At 38.3% G+C, this 16,917-nt stretch overlaps 1 protein-coding gene across 2 annotated transcripts; it reads right to left on the bottom strand.

Moving 5' to 3' along the window:
• Positions 1 to 292: 292 nt before the first annotated feature.
• On the bottom strand, positions 293 to 8,503 carry LOC136665718 (uncharacterized). 2 transcript variants are annotated; one of them, XM_066643416.1, is made up of 10 exons: positions 8,344 to 8,503; positions 7,798 to 8,139; positions 6,566 to 6,661; positions 6,426 to 6,482; positions 6,073 to 6,339; positions 5,260 to 5,286; positions 4,134 to 4,190; positions 3,986 to 4,033; positions 1,244 to 1,315; positions 293 to 462 (listed from the first exon to the last, which is right to left on the bottom strand). In XM_066643416.1, exons 1-10 carry the CDS (start codon positions 8,402 to 8,404, stop codon positions 398 to 400), a joined length of 1,092 nt encoding a protein of 363 aa, XP_066499513.1. In that variant the 5' UTR covers positions 8,405 to 8,503; the 3' UTR covers positions 293 to 397. The 2 variants fall into 2 exon arrangements, with proteins under 2 accessions (XP_066499513.1, XP_066499521.1); XM_066643424.1 differs by having other exon boundaries at positions 7,798 to 7,923.
• Positions 8,504 to 16,917: the final 8,414 nt, after the last annotated feature.

Genomic DNA, 16,917 nt, shown 5'->3' with positions numbered 1-16,917 from the left:
AATGTGAGTAATAGGACAGGGATTTTTAGTGGACTTTATCATTAAAAAATAAGGTTTACCACCAGGAGGCAATACATGAACATGCTTTCCAGTCATGTAACGAAATGGAATAGATTATCATTTGTAGCACAAAATAGCCAAGTCATTTAAACACTGTTTTCTTCATGATAAAGGATATTTTTTTAATTAAAAAAAGATATATACTTTGACCATATTTTAGTTATTAACATTGCATGACCCAAGGGAGTTAAATATGTAAAACACAAACACACTGAAGCTATTTACAGTGTTTTTACAGTTTTATTATCACACAAAAAATGACCTTATGTATTCGTCACTTATTATATACACACACACACACTCATACTGTATTTTCAGTGAATTCCAACAAATTCATCTATGTTTTTGGCACCACACTGCTGTCTGCATATATTGGATTTCGGAACTGATATTCAGTTTGAGCTGCGGGTGGAAAAAAAATAAGATAAAATGAAACATATAAATTTTGTCATGTTCATGCAGAGTCATTGTACTTAAAGGAGCAATTAGTCATTTTTACCACCAAAACGGTAGCAAAAATACCTTTATTGGAAGGGTTCATAAGAATGTTTATATACTGAAAGCTTTTTAAGACATGCATCAGTTTCTGAATCTCTAGGGTAAGCTATTAAGCCATTTCCCCCCTCAAGATACCAAAAACAAAATTAATTATTTAAATAAGTAATAAGTTAAATAAATACACACATTTATTGCATTTATTTGTTTGTTTACTTATTTACTTACTTTCTTAGGCATTTTTTAACAAGTTAATGATTACTGCCCAGAAAGTTGACCAATGCCTACAGATGCATGCAAAGGTTTGGGCAAACCAGTCAAACATCAACTATAAATATAAAATGTTCCATATATTTTGTACAGGTCACCTTTTATATATTTTTTTCCCAATATTTTTTCTTTAGTAAAGAAAAATTAAACATTGGTTATTTTCCTTTGCAGTGTCGCATATTTGTATTAATAAAGAATTGTGAAAGCAGGAAATATATATATTTCTGTGTTATATATATATATATAAAACTGTGTTAAACCACTGAGAAGTAAAACAGCCAAAAAAAGTAATGTAAATTGGAATACAACACATTATTAACAGAATAAAATTATGGTAAAGTTGTAATTGATAGTTGGTGGCTTGCTTTCAACCTTACGACGTATGTTACTGAAGTCTAATTAACATACAATTACTTACATTTCTTTTTTCTTTTACGTGGTTTTTTCCTCTTGCCAGCACTTTCAGCTTTGCAGAATTCTGACTGGTTGACTGGAAGATTACAGGGTTGAGGTTAGTTAGTGCAGTAATAATTTTTTACCATCAGTGTTATACAGTGCCTTGCTAAATATAACAACCAATTACCTTCAGAAGTCAGATGCTTAGTAAAATGAAGTCCACCTGTGTGCAATCTGTGCCACGTGATCTGTCACTATATATATATATATATATATATATATACACAAACCGGATTCCAAAAAAGTTGGGACACTATGATGCAATGATGGGGAGATGACAAATGTCAATATTTTATTCGTAATAGAACATAGATGACAACAAAAAGTCATCTGGAACAATTGCTGTGTGTAAGGGTCAAGGCCGTAAAACTCTACTGGATGCTCGTGATCTCCAGGCCCTTAAACGTCACTGCGCCTCAAAGAGGAATGCCACTGTCAAGGAAATAACAGAATGGGCTCAGGAATACTTCCAGAAAGCATTGTCAGTGAACACAATACACCGTGCCATCTGCCGTTGCCAGCTGAAACTCTACAGTGCAAAGAGGAAGCCATTTCTAAGCAAGCTCCACAAGCTCAGACGTTTGCACTGGGCCAGGGGTCATTTAAAATGGAGTGTGACAAAATGGAAGATTCTGTGGTCAGATGAGTCACGATTTGAAGTTCTTTATGGAACATTGGGACGCCATGTCATCCGGACCAGAGAGGACAAGGATAACCCAAGTTGTTATCAACACTCCGTTCAGAAGCCTGCATCACTGATGGTATGGAGTTGCATGAGTGCTTGTGGCATGGGCAGCTTGCATGTCTGGAAAGGTACCATTAATGCAGAGAACTATGTTCAGGTTCTAGAACAACATATGCTCCCATCTAGACGTCATCTCTTTCAGGGAAGTCCCTGCATTTTTCAACAAGATAATGCCAGACCACATTCTGCAGCAATCACAACATCATGGCTACGTAGGAGAAGGATCCGGGTACTGAAATGGCCAGCCTGCAGTCCAGATCTTTCACCTATAGAGAACATTTGGCGCATCATAAAGAGGAAGGTGTGACAAAGAAGGCCCAAGACGATTGAACAGTTAGAGGCCTGTATTAGACATGAATGGGAGAGCATTTCTATTTCTAAACTTGAGAAACTGGTCTCCTCTGTCCCCAGACGTCTATTGAGTGTTGTAAGAAGAAGGGGGGATGCCAAACAGTGGTAAAAAATGGCCTTGTCCCAACTTTTTGGGGATTTGTTGACGCCATGAAATTTTGAAACACCATATTTTTCCCTTAAAATGATACATTCTCTCAGTTTAAACTTTTGACCTGTGATGTGTGTTCTATTCTGAATAAAATATTAGATGTTGGCACCCATATATATATATATACACACACCTTTTCTAAAAGTCCCAAAGAGGCTGCAACACCATTACGCAAGAGGCACCACTAACCAAACAACACCATGAAGACCAAGGAGACAAACAAGTCAGGGACAAAGTTGTTGAGAAGTACAAGTCAGTGGTGACGGCAAAACGATTCTTCATGAACCAGTGGGGCTTTCCAGCCAAAAGGTTCATTACCTGAAGCCTCATTGAATCGTTCTCAGTAGTGACACCTGCTGTGCAAAGGGATATATGACAGACTACATTAATCCTGAACCAGTGTCCTGGAATGTCTATGTTTAAAATAAACTATTTTTGCCACTCTGTCTCAATGAATATAAAAGTGCGTATTTGCATGGAAATATTATTAGCTGAGTGTTGTGATGGTGAACATAGATGAACTCAAAACCCACAAAGTGCTGCGAGGCTCGAATGCTCTTTATGCGGTAGTGACACACAAAATGGAACGATCACGTGTCCCACAGAATCCGATGCCTTGTTTATCATCAGTCACGTGATTTTTCTGGTAACAATACAGCTTTTTTCCTCGACACATGCTCCAACGCCTCATTTTAAATGTTACATCACTACAAGTCAGGGTTGGGTTATAAAAAAGATATACAAATCTCTGATGAACCCCGGGAGCAGCATCAACTGCATTATCATCAAATGTAAAGAACATGGTACCACATGGCACAGAGACCAAAGGTATCCCTGAAGGAGCTGCAGAGTTCCCAAGCAGAGGGATTTTATTTACAGACAAAAATAGGAAGGCTCATTTTGAGTTTTCCAAAAGGCATATGGGAGACTCCCTAAATATATGGAGGAAGGTGCTCTGGTCAGATGATACCAAATTTTAACTTTTCGGCCACCAAGGAAAATGCTATGTCTGGTGCAAAACCAACACATCTCATCACCCCAAGATCACCATCCCCACAGTGAAACATGGTGGTGGCAGCATCATGTTTTGAGGATGTTTTTCAGCAGCAGGGACTGAGAAACTAAAGCAACACTCGAGTGGTTTAAGGGGAAATGTGCAAAAATCCCAGTGGCAAGTTCATAGAGACTTATCCAAAGAGACTTGCAGCTGTAATTGCCACAAAAGGTGGCTCTACAAAGTAATGGCTTTAGGGGGTGAATAGTTATGCACACTGAAGTTTTCTGTTATTGTGTCCTATTTGTTATTTGCTTCACAATAAAAAGAAAAGAAAATGTTCAAAGTTGTAGGCATGTTCTGTAAATTAAATGATGTAAACCCTCAAACATTTTAATCTGAGGTTTTGAATACTTCTGTAAGGCACTGCAAGTGCTGAAGTGTGTTGTGTGTGCTGACCTACCATAGTAAGATGGTTTCAAAATTGACTGAGTTGGTTCTTCTCTGATAGCTGTTGACAACCATGCAACAACTTTGTTAATGGTTTTATTGACAATAAATTTTCAAAATTTTCATTTCAAAACATTGACCTCAAAAGTATGATGAATTACCTTTGTTGTGAGGTTGTGGACTTATGCGAACAAGATGGGGATCATGTTCCTCATTCTCTTTAAATCGAATCAGACAGAAGTGAACAACAGTTAGTTATTGACTCACAAAAGGTGCAAATACAAAATTTTTCTATTACATAATATTATATATTGAATTGTTTTATTAATTAAAAATTTAATATATCTGCTTTTATTGTCATTGTACTACATTCAATGACATTGTTTCTCTGCATGTAGCACACCCATTTCAGTGAACACACACTTGTACACAAGGGGCAGTAAGCACACACCCTCCTGGCAGGCAGTCATCCCAGTACCCCAGGACTAATTTGGGGTAGAGTAGCATGCTCAAACGCACTTTAGCCTTGCATTGATGAAGGAGAGAGCAAATTGCATACGTTGATTGCTTTTTGTATTACAATTCATTCATTCATTATCTGTAACCGCTTATCCAATTCAGGGTCGCTGTGGGTCCAGAGCCTACTTGGAATCATTGGGCGCAAGGCAGGAATACACCCTGGAGGGGGCGCAACACAGGGCAACACAGACACACACACACACACACACATTCACTCACACCTACGGACACTCTTGACTCGCCAATCCACTTACTAACGTGTGTTTTTGGACTGTGGGGGGAAACCGGAGCACCCGGAGGAAACCCACGTGGACACGGGGAGAACAAACCAACTCCTCACAGACAGTCACCCGGAGCGGTAATCGAACCCACAACCTCCAGGTCCCTGGAGCTGTGTGACTGCGACACTACCTGCTGCGCCACCATGCCGCCCTATTACAATTCAAAGAATTCTAATTATTTATATAATTATAAAATACATTTACCCAAAGTTTAGTGATTGCCACTTCCACCCATCAGATGTTGCAACAAAACTGAAAGGGTGTGGGCAAGCACAACGCTTCTCTGAAACATGTGAAGCCAGTCACAACCTCTCTCTCTACACAACATCACTACAGAGATCAGCACCCTTTGAGAAACTTGCAAATGAAAGCAAAAATTATTTGTACCTTTCCCTTAAAGTCACACTTTGATAATTATAGTTGTACATCATTATATTTTGGTTAAATATTTAAATAAAAGTGGATAATAAAATGAGCAAAAACCTACCATATACAGATACATTACTACCATGACCTGGAGGGAAAAAAATTGTGCAAACTTAATTTCTATTCTGACATATTTCAGTTTCAGTTTTAGTTATTATTACTGCTTCAATTTCAACTTTATAACATGTTTTCTCAAATGCTGTTTCCCAGTAATGTTAATAATGTCAAAATATTCCACCAAACAGCCACACAATAAAATCACTGGTAAAGTGAATAACATAGATTTTCTCATTAAAATAGCTCAAGTAGAGTGGTGGGTTTGATTAGGCAGCAAGTGAACATTTAATTGACATTTGAAGCATGAAAATAGTACCCTTAATCTAATGTTATCATATTTCCTCTGTGTATAACTATATATCTCCATTTTTGTCATTTTGATATGAAATGTGAAATGTCTTGAATATTTTGTACAAACGTCATGATGGAAAAACAGAAACAAATCACAAAAGTTACTGATACTCTATAAGATCAGATATTGGTGTGTATTTGAGTGGTTACAACTGGTTTGTGATTAAAATATTTATCATACAATATATTTAAATATTTAGTCCCCCAAATATTTAAATATATTTAAATCTAACTAAACTAACTAAAGTGTGCTATTGATAAAAATACTCTGGAAAAGTCCTGCTACATCAACTTACCTTAACATTCAAGAGCAAATCTTGAAAATGTACTAAGGTGCTGAGCAGTAAGTAAGTAGTAAGTACTAAGGTACTAAGGTACCAGACCCTGACCGTGATATTTTACTGACATACAGTGACATTAATGACAGTAAGCTAAGAGGTAGAACACATTCCATTACGTTGCATACCTGTCTGACTATGGTGCCTGCCTGCCTCTGCCCCTACAGGACTGATATAATGAATTTCACGCTGTCCACTCTCAGTGTTTACGTAGTCCCCTTCATCTCTGTCCGTGTCTTCAGACTGTCCACCTTGCACTTGTCCTTCCATGTTTTGATAATCCTCCTGCTGCTCCACTCCCTCCATGGTTTCATAGTTATCATCACTCACCACTCGCTCCCTGTTCCCACCGTGTTCTGCTCTCAGTTTTTTTCCTGAGGGATTAGATGTTGGTCCTATGATAAAATTCACAAAGAGGTTATCATAGTAATGAATAAATATTGGTGTGTAAAGACTGAACTGGACACAAAACAATACTCACCCCTGTTTTGTGCTGAGCTGACATGAAAAGTATTACCAAATCTCTTTAAACACATTCCTGCAAAGAAAGATGTGAATTTTCACAAAATGAAAATGTACTGGATTGAAGAATTGAAAGGATATAAATAGAATAATACTCACCTCTGTATTCATAAACAAGGCTCAATGCAATCATGAGCAGAATGAGACCTCCTGATGCAGCAATGAAATAGTACCACTGGAAATTCCAACTTGCATCTAAAAACAACAAAATATCTAATCTCATGGACAATTTTTCCACAAGTTAAAGTCTAATTTTCCAGAAGTTAGAAACATGCCTTGGTCAAAATACTACAAGAGTCAAATACAACAGCACTCTTCTTAACCTGTCTAAACAGCCACAATCAGTGCAGCTGGTTTTAGAACCTGTGCTTTCATATTACAGTGAGCCTCACACAGCTCACAATATCCCTATGTGTAAAACTGTGAAAATCAAAGCAGAAAACATTGGGTCTTTTTGTTTGTTTGTTTGGTTTTTTAAAAAACTGTTCCCTTAAACACTAAAATCATATTCAATTTCATCAGGTTTAGTCATCTGCAAATTTTAGATGTCCTGGCTTTTAGTCCCCTTTATTGATAAAATTGCCACATTGACTAAATTATGTACAACAAAAACCTAGCAGTTAGAAAATAGGACATCGTTTGGCAGAAATCCTGACAAAGACGTTTAAAATATATTTTAAAATAATGATTGAAACTTTGTAAGACTGAAAATTTTGTATCAAACCCTATGGCACTTAATAATAATGATTGTACAGCAATAACAAAGTAACAAGCTTCAGTTCATTCATTCATTCTTTCAGTGTCTGTAACTGCTTATCCAGTTCAGGGTCACAATGGTCCAGAGCCTACCCAGAATCACTGGGCGCAAGGTGGAAACACACCCTGGGGGGGGGCAAGTCTTTCAAAAGGCCACACACACATTCACGCCTATGGACACTTTGAGTCACCAATCCACCTAGCAATGGGTGTTTTTGGACCATGGAAGGAAACCAGAGCACCTGAAGGAAACCCACACGAACATTGGGAGAACACACCAAGCTCTTCACAGACAGTCACCTGGATTTGTCACAGGTCCCTGGAGTTATGTGACTGCAACACTACATGCTGCACCACCGTGCCACTTTTAAGCTTCAGTTAATAATAATAATAATAATAAAAAAAAGATTAACAAAGCTGTTTTTGAGTTCTACCACCTGGGAGCACTCAAATGTCATGTTTGTGTAATTAACCAACTAGAAATAACACATCTGTGCAAACAGCTTTCAACAGAACAAAATATGAAATTTGAACAAGGTTTGCCTGAACTTTTCCTTAGGAGAGTAGAGTCATACCTTCTAGTTGCTCAATTCCACTCTTACTCTGCTGTATCTCCAATTTCTGGCACTCATGGCTGAGCTGGCAGCAGTATGAGCCCAGGTCAGAGTCCTGGAACCCATTAATGAGGATGGAGAAGTTTCCTAGGTCAAACAAGTAGGGGAAAACCATCACTCTGCCACCTCTGGAATCCTGGAAGTTGACAATTCCATCAGGCCGGATGGTCACCAGGCTGGAATTCTGGCTCCATAACACATCGTCTGTTTGGTTTGTGTCTTGTAAGACACATGGGAGCAAAACCTCCGTGCCCAGAGAGACACTGATCGTCTTGCTAATACATGTTCCTGTGCATGTTTGTCCTCCACAAAGAAAAGGGCAATAAAGTTTTTACACTGAAGTTTGATTTTAGATTTATACACTGTGTGAAACAACTAACCGATTTATGAAATCAACTCTACAGACCTGTACAAAAGTGCTTAACCAATCAAATATCTTTGGTTTATTATTGCCAAAACCTCAATTTGATCTCATCACATTTAAAGAATGGTCAGAACAGAACTTACCATTTGTGAACGCAAACCTGTTGAAAAGCGTCAAAAGCTGAACAAAGTGTTTTACATCCATGTCACATCAGTAACTAGTACCATGCTTCACACAAGACTTTGAAGGCAGCACAGTAAGAAATGCTTTTGTAGGTGGATGTCCTCTGTCATTTCCTGCGAACAGACATCTGAAACTGTTATGTGGACCTATGTTCCACTACTGAAATGTCCCAAATTCACGAGTGCAACAATCAGATTTGAATTCTCTTAGTCATGCAATTGACACTTTAATGGTAACTGATTAATTTGATCTGTTTTTTCCTGGACATGCTGATGCACATCTAATAGGTTTGTTACTGATATGAGGTTGTGAGTGGTTACATTTAGTTTTCATGATGCTGCATTACAGTTTTTTGCACCTGTTCACCGCTTCCTGTCATAAGCTAAGAGAAAACGTAGAGGGCACCTTCACATGGCCATAATAGTTCACAGACCACATTATTGTTAAAGCTTTTGCAGGTTTTCACTTTTACTTTAGGTTTTTACTCCTATGGCTTTAATTCATAAAAACCCCTAAACAAAAGCTAAAAGCCACAGTAACATTACAAAAACATATTTGAAATCAGTGGTAAAAATTGATGAAAACTGTATGATTTGTTTGTAACAACTGTTTACTCTTGTATTACTTTGGCTTGTTCTGACTACTGTGGATGTTTCACATTTTTCTCACAATAAACATGTCTATTTTCAACCAACGTGAACTTATTCAGGGCTCCTGACTGGGGTAAGGGTCTTAGTAATGGACTTATTATGGGAGATATCTGCTTCAATTCTCTGTGATGCCTCAGCTGTTCTAAGCCAGGCTTGTAACTGGTCTTTCCCTCTCTGTGTGGGTTGGAGTGCTCCCCTCATCACAAGCTCTGTGACTGTTAGTTGGTATAAAAGATCTGGACGGCTTCACAGCTCTCCTGTGATGTTACCTTAGCCTGAACAGACTGATAAAACTGTGGAATAAATACATGTGATATTTATATCAGAATCTATATTTTAAGGAGTAATCAAACTAAACAGTCTTCTAAACAGATCCAGTTTCAATTCCTGATGCACTCTTGTTTGTGGGATAGTGGGAGCAGGAGTGGGCAGAAACAAGCAATGAGAGTGAGAAATAGAAGTAGAGAACTTGGAAGATAATTCATATTAAATGCTGATTTTTAAAATAAATTATAAATATACTGTATATACAGAAGACTGCCCACCACTGACCTTGAAGTAGCATTAATAATCTTATCTTTTATTTATCTTGTTTTAATATAAATACATAATATCTTTAAAGACTAAATTACAGAATACATATTGTATGTATCTATTGGTGAAAATAAAAATGTAGGCTTAAATGGAATCAGATAAATACAAATTCATACTGCACTATAATCAAACACTACTTATTTGACAAGAAAGGGTGTTACTTCTTATTATAGTTGTGTCAGTGATGTTGACTCTGTTTTGACGTGTGAACTAACCCAGTCAAACTAGGACATTTCAACTCAAAAGCCAAAGGCAGGCTCAGTGAGACACACAACCTATTTTCAGTTCAGCTTTGCAACACTGAGCTGCATGAGGCCCACACAAAACATGTGATTATTTCAAAAACCACAATGTTTCCTCTTAGTGCAGTTTGTTTTCTGGTTACTGCCTCTGTAGAAATAGCTATAGAGGTTGCATGTGAATTATTGTCATACTTCTGAAATAGCGAGGAGAAAAAAAAAAAAAAAAAAAAAAAAAAAAAAAAAAAAGCAGTCTATACAATACTGGCTCACATTAGGGCCACAAAAGTCTTCAAATATGGCCCCAGATGAGCTGCGCACACTAGACCCAATCTCACTCTTATGGAATGGCACAATGCGGCCCAAAGTTTCGCACTCATATGAGCTGCCCGCTGTATGCCCACAGTTATGTGGGTTTACAGATTCAAACCTTTAATAGCTGACTACTCAGCCCACAGTTGGCAAAAGATGGCCCCACCTACCGTAGCCACATTACACAAATATTTTTGCAATGTTCTGCCCACAGGTGGTAGTACCTGCCCCATAGTTTACCCACTGTTTTCCTCTTACCCACTCTAGGCTAATTATGGACACAACAAGGACCCCTTACTCTGCCCACACCTTCCCATACTGCCTCCACATCTCTTGCCACATTTAACCCACACCATTCCTTTGATCAGCCCACAGCTGCCAGTACATTTTTGTTACTATTTTTTCTCTACCTTTCTCAGACCCCTCAAGACATATTTACAGTTTACCCACAAGACAGTTTTGCTTCCATTGGAGTTTAAATGTTTCTTACCTTCTGAAAAAGCACTCAAGGGTCTGTGAGCAAACTGAAGGTAAATTTTTCTTCAGTCATTTTACTTTAGAACTTTGAAGCAGAACGTGTGCTTAACTATAAAGCAAAGCATTACTTTTTTGGCTAAGAAATATATTTTACTTTTATGTTGAATCCCTCATGTTCCTTCTGTTAGTTTTTTGGTTGACAGGCGATCATGGAGCAACTCTGGAGCAACTGATTTATAATTTGCATGTAAAAGGGTAAAGGGTCATCATGGTGCACAATGACTAAAAAAACAAAAACAAAATAAAATTTCAAAACCAATACAGGGAAAATAATAAGTCTTTGTGTTTATGTTATTTTTTAAGTTAATAAAATAGAAAAGTAATATATAACCATTGTTCCATTGTAGCTATTGGTTAATTTTTTTAATGAGAAGCCCATCTTAACAACAACAAAATGTAAAAGAGTAAAAATGAAATAATTAGTCCAAATATTGATTACAGACAGTATGTGACTAATAAAATGATTCTTGAAAGCCACACTAGTGTGTTCATGTCTCCATATCATGGCATTAGATTCCTCAGTGTTCCTTTAACAACAGTCTACTCTCTAAATGAACACACTCAAGCATATACCACCAAGCAGTACTTTGTTATTCAAAAAGCACAGGTACCAGCTTCACAACAAGCACTAGCAATTTTCCAAAAGAAAATCAATGTCTTGGTGACTATGAAGTTATAAAGGCAGGTATAGTGTATTGCTCACTCTGAATCCCTAAAAAAGACAGACTCAGATGGGTTAAAGTATTGCTAGCCACCATGGACAAGGCCAATGGAGAACTGCACAATGCTCAAGAAAACACAATGCACTTTAAATAGGTAAACGCGCTTCAAATAGGAAATCGTGCTGCAAGTATAAAAAGTGCTTAAAATATGATATCATGCTCCAGTCACCTAAAGCACTTCAAATAGGGATGTGTCTCAAATAGGAAAACATGCAGCAAAGACCTAACTCTAACACACGTTAAAAATTCCTGTCTCTTATAAAACTAAAATGAAAACCTGCATTTTCTAATATTATTCAATCAAGAAAACAAGACACCTGCACATTGTCATTGCTTTAGAAACAACACGTTTTACTACAGCCCCTATTCACTGATTTAATTTTAACACAGCAAAAAAAGACACCAAAAATGTCATGAGTGTCGGAAGTTGTTCTTTATTAATGTAGTGGATTTCACTTGAAACATTCATTGAGGGTTTATGAATATTTTAATTTCTGTAAACATATTTTAGGCTTTTATATTCTAACCCACATATATAACCACCCAATACCCTTTTGCTGCATTAGGCCTCTGTAGGTTATTTTTAATTAAGCTGTGGAACCCATTACTGTAAAATTGTTAAGATCGGCATAAAAAGTGTAGACAGCTTTTGCCCCATGCCATATGACACACTGACTAATACAGCATGTGGGCTTATTAGGCGTATCCAAAAATCATAAACCAAAATGTATTTGGCTGTGGGTATTCCACAGTCCTCACTGCTCACAGAACTTTGTGCTTCCACTCTCTGGCCATTTTAGGTTCTTACCGTAATTTCTCCAGCTTTATAGGTGTACACTTACGATTTATGAATGAATGGTCAGTAACACTCTGCCTGATTTCTTTGGTCTGTTTCTAATTACTTGACTACTGCTGTTGTCCATATATTATTTCACAGCAAATTCACCGGTCTTAAATGAACACTGTTAGTGTTAAATCAACACTGTTAGTGTTAAATTAACACTGTTGGTGTAATAATTTAACACTCTCAGTGTAAAGTTAACACTAACAGTGTTGATTTAACACTAACAGTGTTCATTTAAGACCGGTGAATTTGCTGTGTTGGAAGGGGGAAGGGGGAGTCATTTTTAACCCAGCAGTGACACTGAAGTGGACGGTGCATGATAGTGGGGAGGATGTTGATATACTTATGTAAAGTTGATATTCTTATGTTAAGTTTTTAATCAAATCAGTGTCATTGCTGAACTCACAGTTGACCACTACTCAAGAATAACAAGTCAGGAGTGCAAACAAAAAAAGAAAAAACAGCTGATTCAGGACTAGAATGCAAACCAGTTTCTCTGTCCATTTTATCTTATGTCCATCTTAGTAGATCATAAATTTTCTTTTCATCTGCTTTTACTCATCTTTGTCCTTTAGCAGCTTAACCATCACAACATTCATTACACCTTTAGTAACAGAATTGGAGTGAAAAATATTTTAATGGATTATATTGTAGTGGAGTATGGGCCAAATATGAATACCGAAGATAGATTTGGACAGATCGAAATGAAGAAATGAAAAGTTTTGAATTAAAATTTTTCCATTCTGAAGAAGACTTTTCGTCTGCAACATAGCGGCCCCACACACACACACACACCCAATCTAAAGCATCAAAGGACTTGAGAAGGACACTTTAAAAGTAACACATGGCCCCAACAACCCCCTTTTCTCTTTTAACTAACAGGAACTGTCGAGATAACCAATTTTTATAATGCTTTTAAGAGACAGGGACCTCAAACACAAGGAAGGGTTATAATCCCGCTTGGGACAAAGTGGCACCTCAATGTCTCAATCCTTATCTCGAACCACTAAACAGACAGCCCAGATGGTCAAACTGATTGAACTCGGGTTGACCTCTCGTTAACCAACGCATGGACCAACAGCGACACCAAATGGACACTGGCGAAACTACGCCTCGCTCGGAGTCGCCGGAAACCATGACGGAAAATAGTCGAACTCTGAATTATTTGTGTATTAAACAAATGTATTGATGTCACTTTCTGTACCCTCAGATGAATGCCTACCTCCTAATGAAATGTGTATATTGTGGACTGTTTCTATCATGAAGAGAAATCCTACCTCTGAATAGGATTAAACGAACTAATATACTTTTCCAGCGTATCGTCATGAATGGGACATAAAGATGAAACCTTATGTAACTGTTTGATATTAATAACCCAGTATACTCATTATTGTATGTTACTAATACGAATAGGAAATTTCGATACGGGAAATGTATATCTTATTACTTATTGTTTAAAAGATCTTTGATCCAGCCTTCCCACTTTTCTGTCTCATGGAGTCAGTCACGTGAGCCTGAACTCGCGTCCAATCAAAAAGAGGACGCCTTCCATTAGGGCGTGACCGCGCTGACTTTTGAAAAACAGCAGCTCGACTGCTCACATTCAGTTCGAAGTTCTGAAGAGTTGCGAGGACTCTACAGAAGTAACGGACCACGAAAGAAAGCTGGAAAGAGAGGACGCCGACGAGAAACTTTGAACAACAAACACTCTCTTCTCCACGACGACGACGAAACAAAGGAAAAACTCAGAGACTTCATTTAAAGCTTACGAGAGACGTCTCGAAATTAGCTAAGAGTATGAAGTTTTACTAATACGTCGAGTAATTTGAATATCTTTCTTTTCTTTTAATCTTGTTTATGTTTATTACCTATCGAAGTGTGATCTCACGAGTGATCAAAGCGGGTGAAACTTATTTGTGGCCAAAGTAAGGTATCAACCGTTTGAGTAATCGATAACAGATATATTAACGTTATAAGCTGATTCCTGAAGACATCAATCCTGGAAAGCTGAACAACGAGACTAGCTAATACTCTGAAAAAGCCACTCCACTACGGTGGAAAACCAGCCACGCCTGTGAAAGTCCACAGAAGGGAAATCTCGATCGACGCAGCTCAGCTCGGAATCGAAAGTCTTCAAATCGACTGGAAAGAGATCCTCCATAAGCGAGCCTGCTTCTCACCATGTGGGAACGACGAGAGCACCCCGGGACACGGAGATTAAACAGCAGGACGCGACGGACTTGAGAAGGACACTTTAAAAGTAACACATGGCCCCAACAACCCCCTTTTCTCTTTTAACTAACAGGAACTGTCGAGATAACCAATTTTTATAATGCTTTTAAGAGACAGGGACCTCAAACACAAGGAAGGGTTATAATCCCGCTTGGGACAAAGTGGCACCTCAATGTCTCAATCCTTATCTCGAACCACTAAACAGACAGCCCAGATGGTCAAACTGATTGAACTCGGGTTGACCTCTCGTTAAATGAAATGAAATGTGTATACTCATTATTGTATGTTACTAATACGAATAGGAAATTTCGATACGGGAAATGTATATCTTATTACTTATTGTTTAAAAGATCTTTGATCCAGCCTTCCCACTTTTCTGTCTCATGGAGTCAGTCACGTGAGCCTGAACTCGCGTCCAATCAAAAAGAGGACGCCTTCCATTAGGGCGTGACCGCGCTGACTTTTGAAAAACAGCAGCTCGACTGCTCACATTCAGTTCGAAGTTCTGAAGAGTTGCGAGGACTCTACAGAAGTAACGGACCACGAAAGAAAGCTGGAAAGAGAGGACGCCGACGAGAAACTTTGAACAACAAACACTCTCTTCTCCACGACGACGACGAAACAAAGGAAAAACTCAGAGACTTCATTTAAAGCTTACGAGAGACGTCTCGAAATTAGCTAAGAGTATGAAGTTTTACTAATACGTCGAGTAATTTGAATATCTTTCTTTTCTTTTAATCTTGTTTATGTTTATTACCTATCGAAGTGTGATCTCACGAGTGATCAAAGCGGGTGAAACTTATTTGTGGCCAAAGTAAGGTATCAACCGTTTGAGTAATCGATAACAGATATATTAACGTTATAAGCTGATTCCTGAAGACATCAATCCTGGAAAGCTGAACAACGAGACTAGCTAATACTCTGAAAAAGCCACTCCACTACGGTGGAAAACCAGCCACGCCTGTGAAAGTCCACAGAAGGGAAATCTCGATCGACGCAGCTCAGCTCGGAATCGAAAGTCTTCAAATCGACTGGAAAGAGATCCTCCATAAGCGAGCCTGCTTCTCACCACGTGGGAACGACGAGAGCACCCCGGGACACGGAGATTAAACAGCAGGACGCGACGGCTCGGTGAAACGGCTGATGAGTAAGCTAGCGTATTTAACACCTTTTCAGTAGCTGATGTCTAAATAAACCTTCTTTACAATTTACCATTTATTAACCTTAGTTAGCAACAATTTAATCACAAGACAGTAGTGCCTAGCCCACCTTAAGGTCAAAATCGGTTTTCCCTGCTGTGATACCGTGAGAGTATAAGGTTGTGCTATGTTAATTAAATACTTCTCTTTATTAATAAAACTCTCATTATTTGAAATCACAGTGTTTGCAATTTGTTCGTTATTTTCCTGAAAATCCTGACGGACTCATTTTAGCATGATTATTATTCATTCTCAAACTAATTATTAATGTTTTAATTGCTTAAGCCAATTATAAATCTTAATTAATTTCACTCAGTCAAATATCAGAGGTTGGAGGAGTTGGAATAAGGTCAAGGCTATAAAACAATTATAAAAATTATATGTATATGTACTTGTGGTGTACCTTACTACACTACATATACAGTAACCTAAATTAAATTAATTTTTTTTTTTGCGCCCAACGTGGGGCCAGGAAAAAGGCTTTTAATGAACAAACTAAAAACACTGAAACAATCTCAGCTTGGGTTTATGAAATACTTTCCACTGTTTGTGTTGCTGAATAACGATTGAGATTCAAAGCTTGATGTGGGTAATTTCGTGTTGTGTTTGTTACTGCTGAAAAACTGTTCTGTGATATATACCGGTTAGGAAATAAGCTTGGTTGTTTTTGAAAGAGCGCGGCTGCGCCATTTTGCATGCATTAAATTGAGGCCTGGGCACGTCTGAACTGCGCGAAATTCCGCTGTAAGACTTTGCCGTCGGATTCGACCTCCCGCCGCGAAACTCCGGCGAAGTGAGACCACCGAACCGAATACCCCCGTTCGTTTTAAACTGGGTCGCTACCAGCGTTAATAACGAGATCGCGCGCTAGGCGATTGGGAGGTTATTAAACAGCCGAAAATACGGCTTGTATGAAGAGCGGTCTGCTCTTGTCAACTGTTCCTGTTAAACTGAACTCGTATTCAGAAAGGAACGAACCCCTTTGAAGGGGCGGAGCTGAAACTAAGGAGGGAAATTCAAAACGCCCCCAAAACAGAGGAAGACAAATTCCCTCTTGTGATATAAGTGCGTAATTGCAGGGAAAAATACTTCATAACTAGCGTCTATTGAAGCGTGTCCTCCCGTGCTCCTCCTTGTGGTCAAGTGGTGCTACCCTTGACGTTTGATTCCCGTACACCCTCTAGTGGTTGGGAGGTTGTCCGCCG

Source organism: Hoplias malabaricus, chromosome 1 (genome assembly GCF_029633855.1).
Source record: "Hoplias malabaricus isolate fHopMal1 chromosome 1, fHopMal1.hap1, whole genome shotgun sequence".
Classification (NCBI taxonomy): Eukaryota; Metazoa; Chordata; class Actinopteri; order Characiformes; family Erythrinidae; genus Hoplias; species Hoplias malabaricus.
This window is presented reverse-complemented; position numbering and strand designations above follow the sequence as displayed.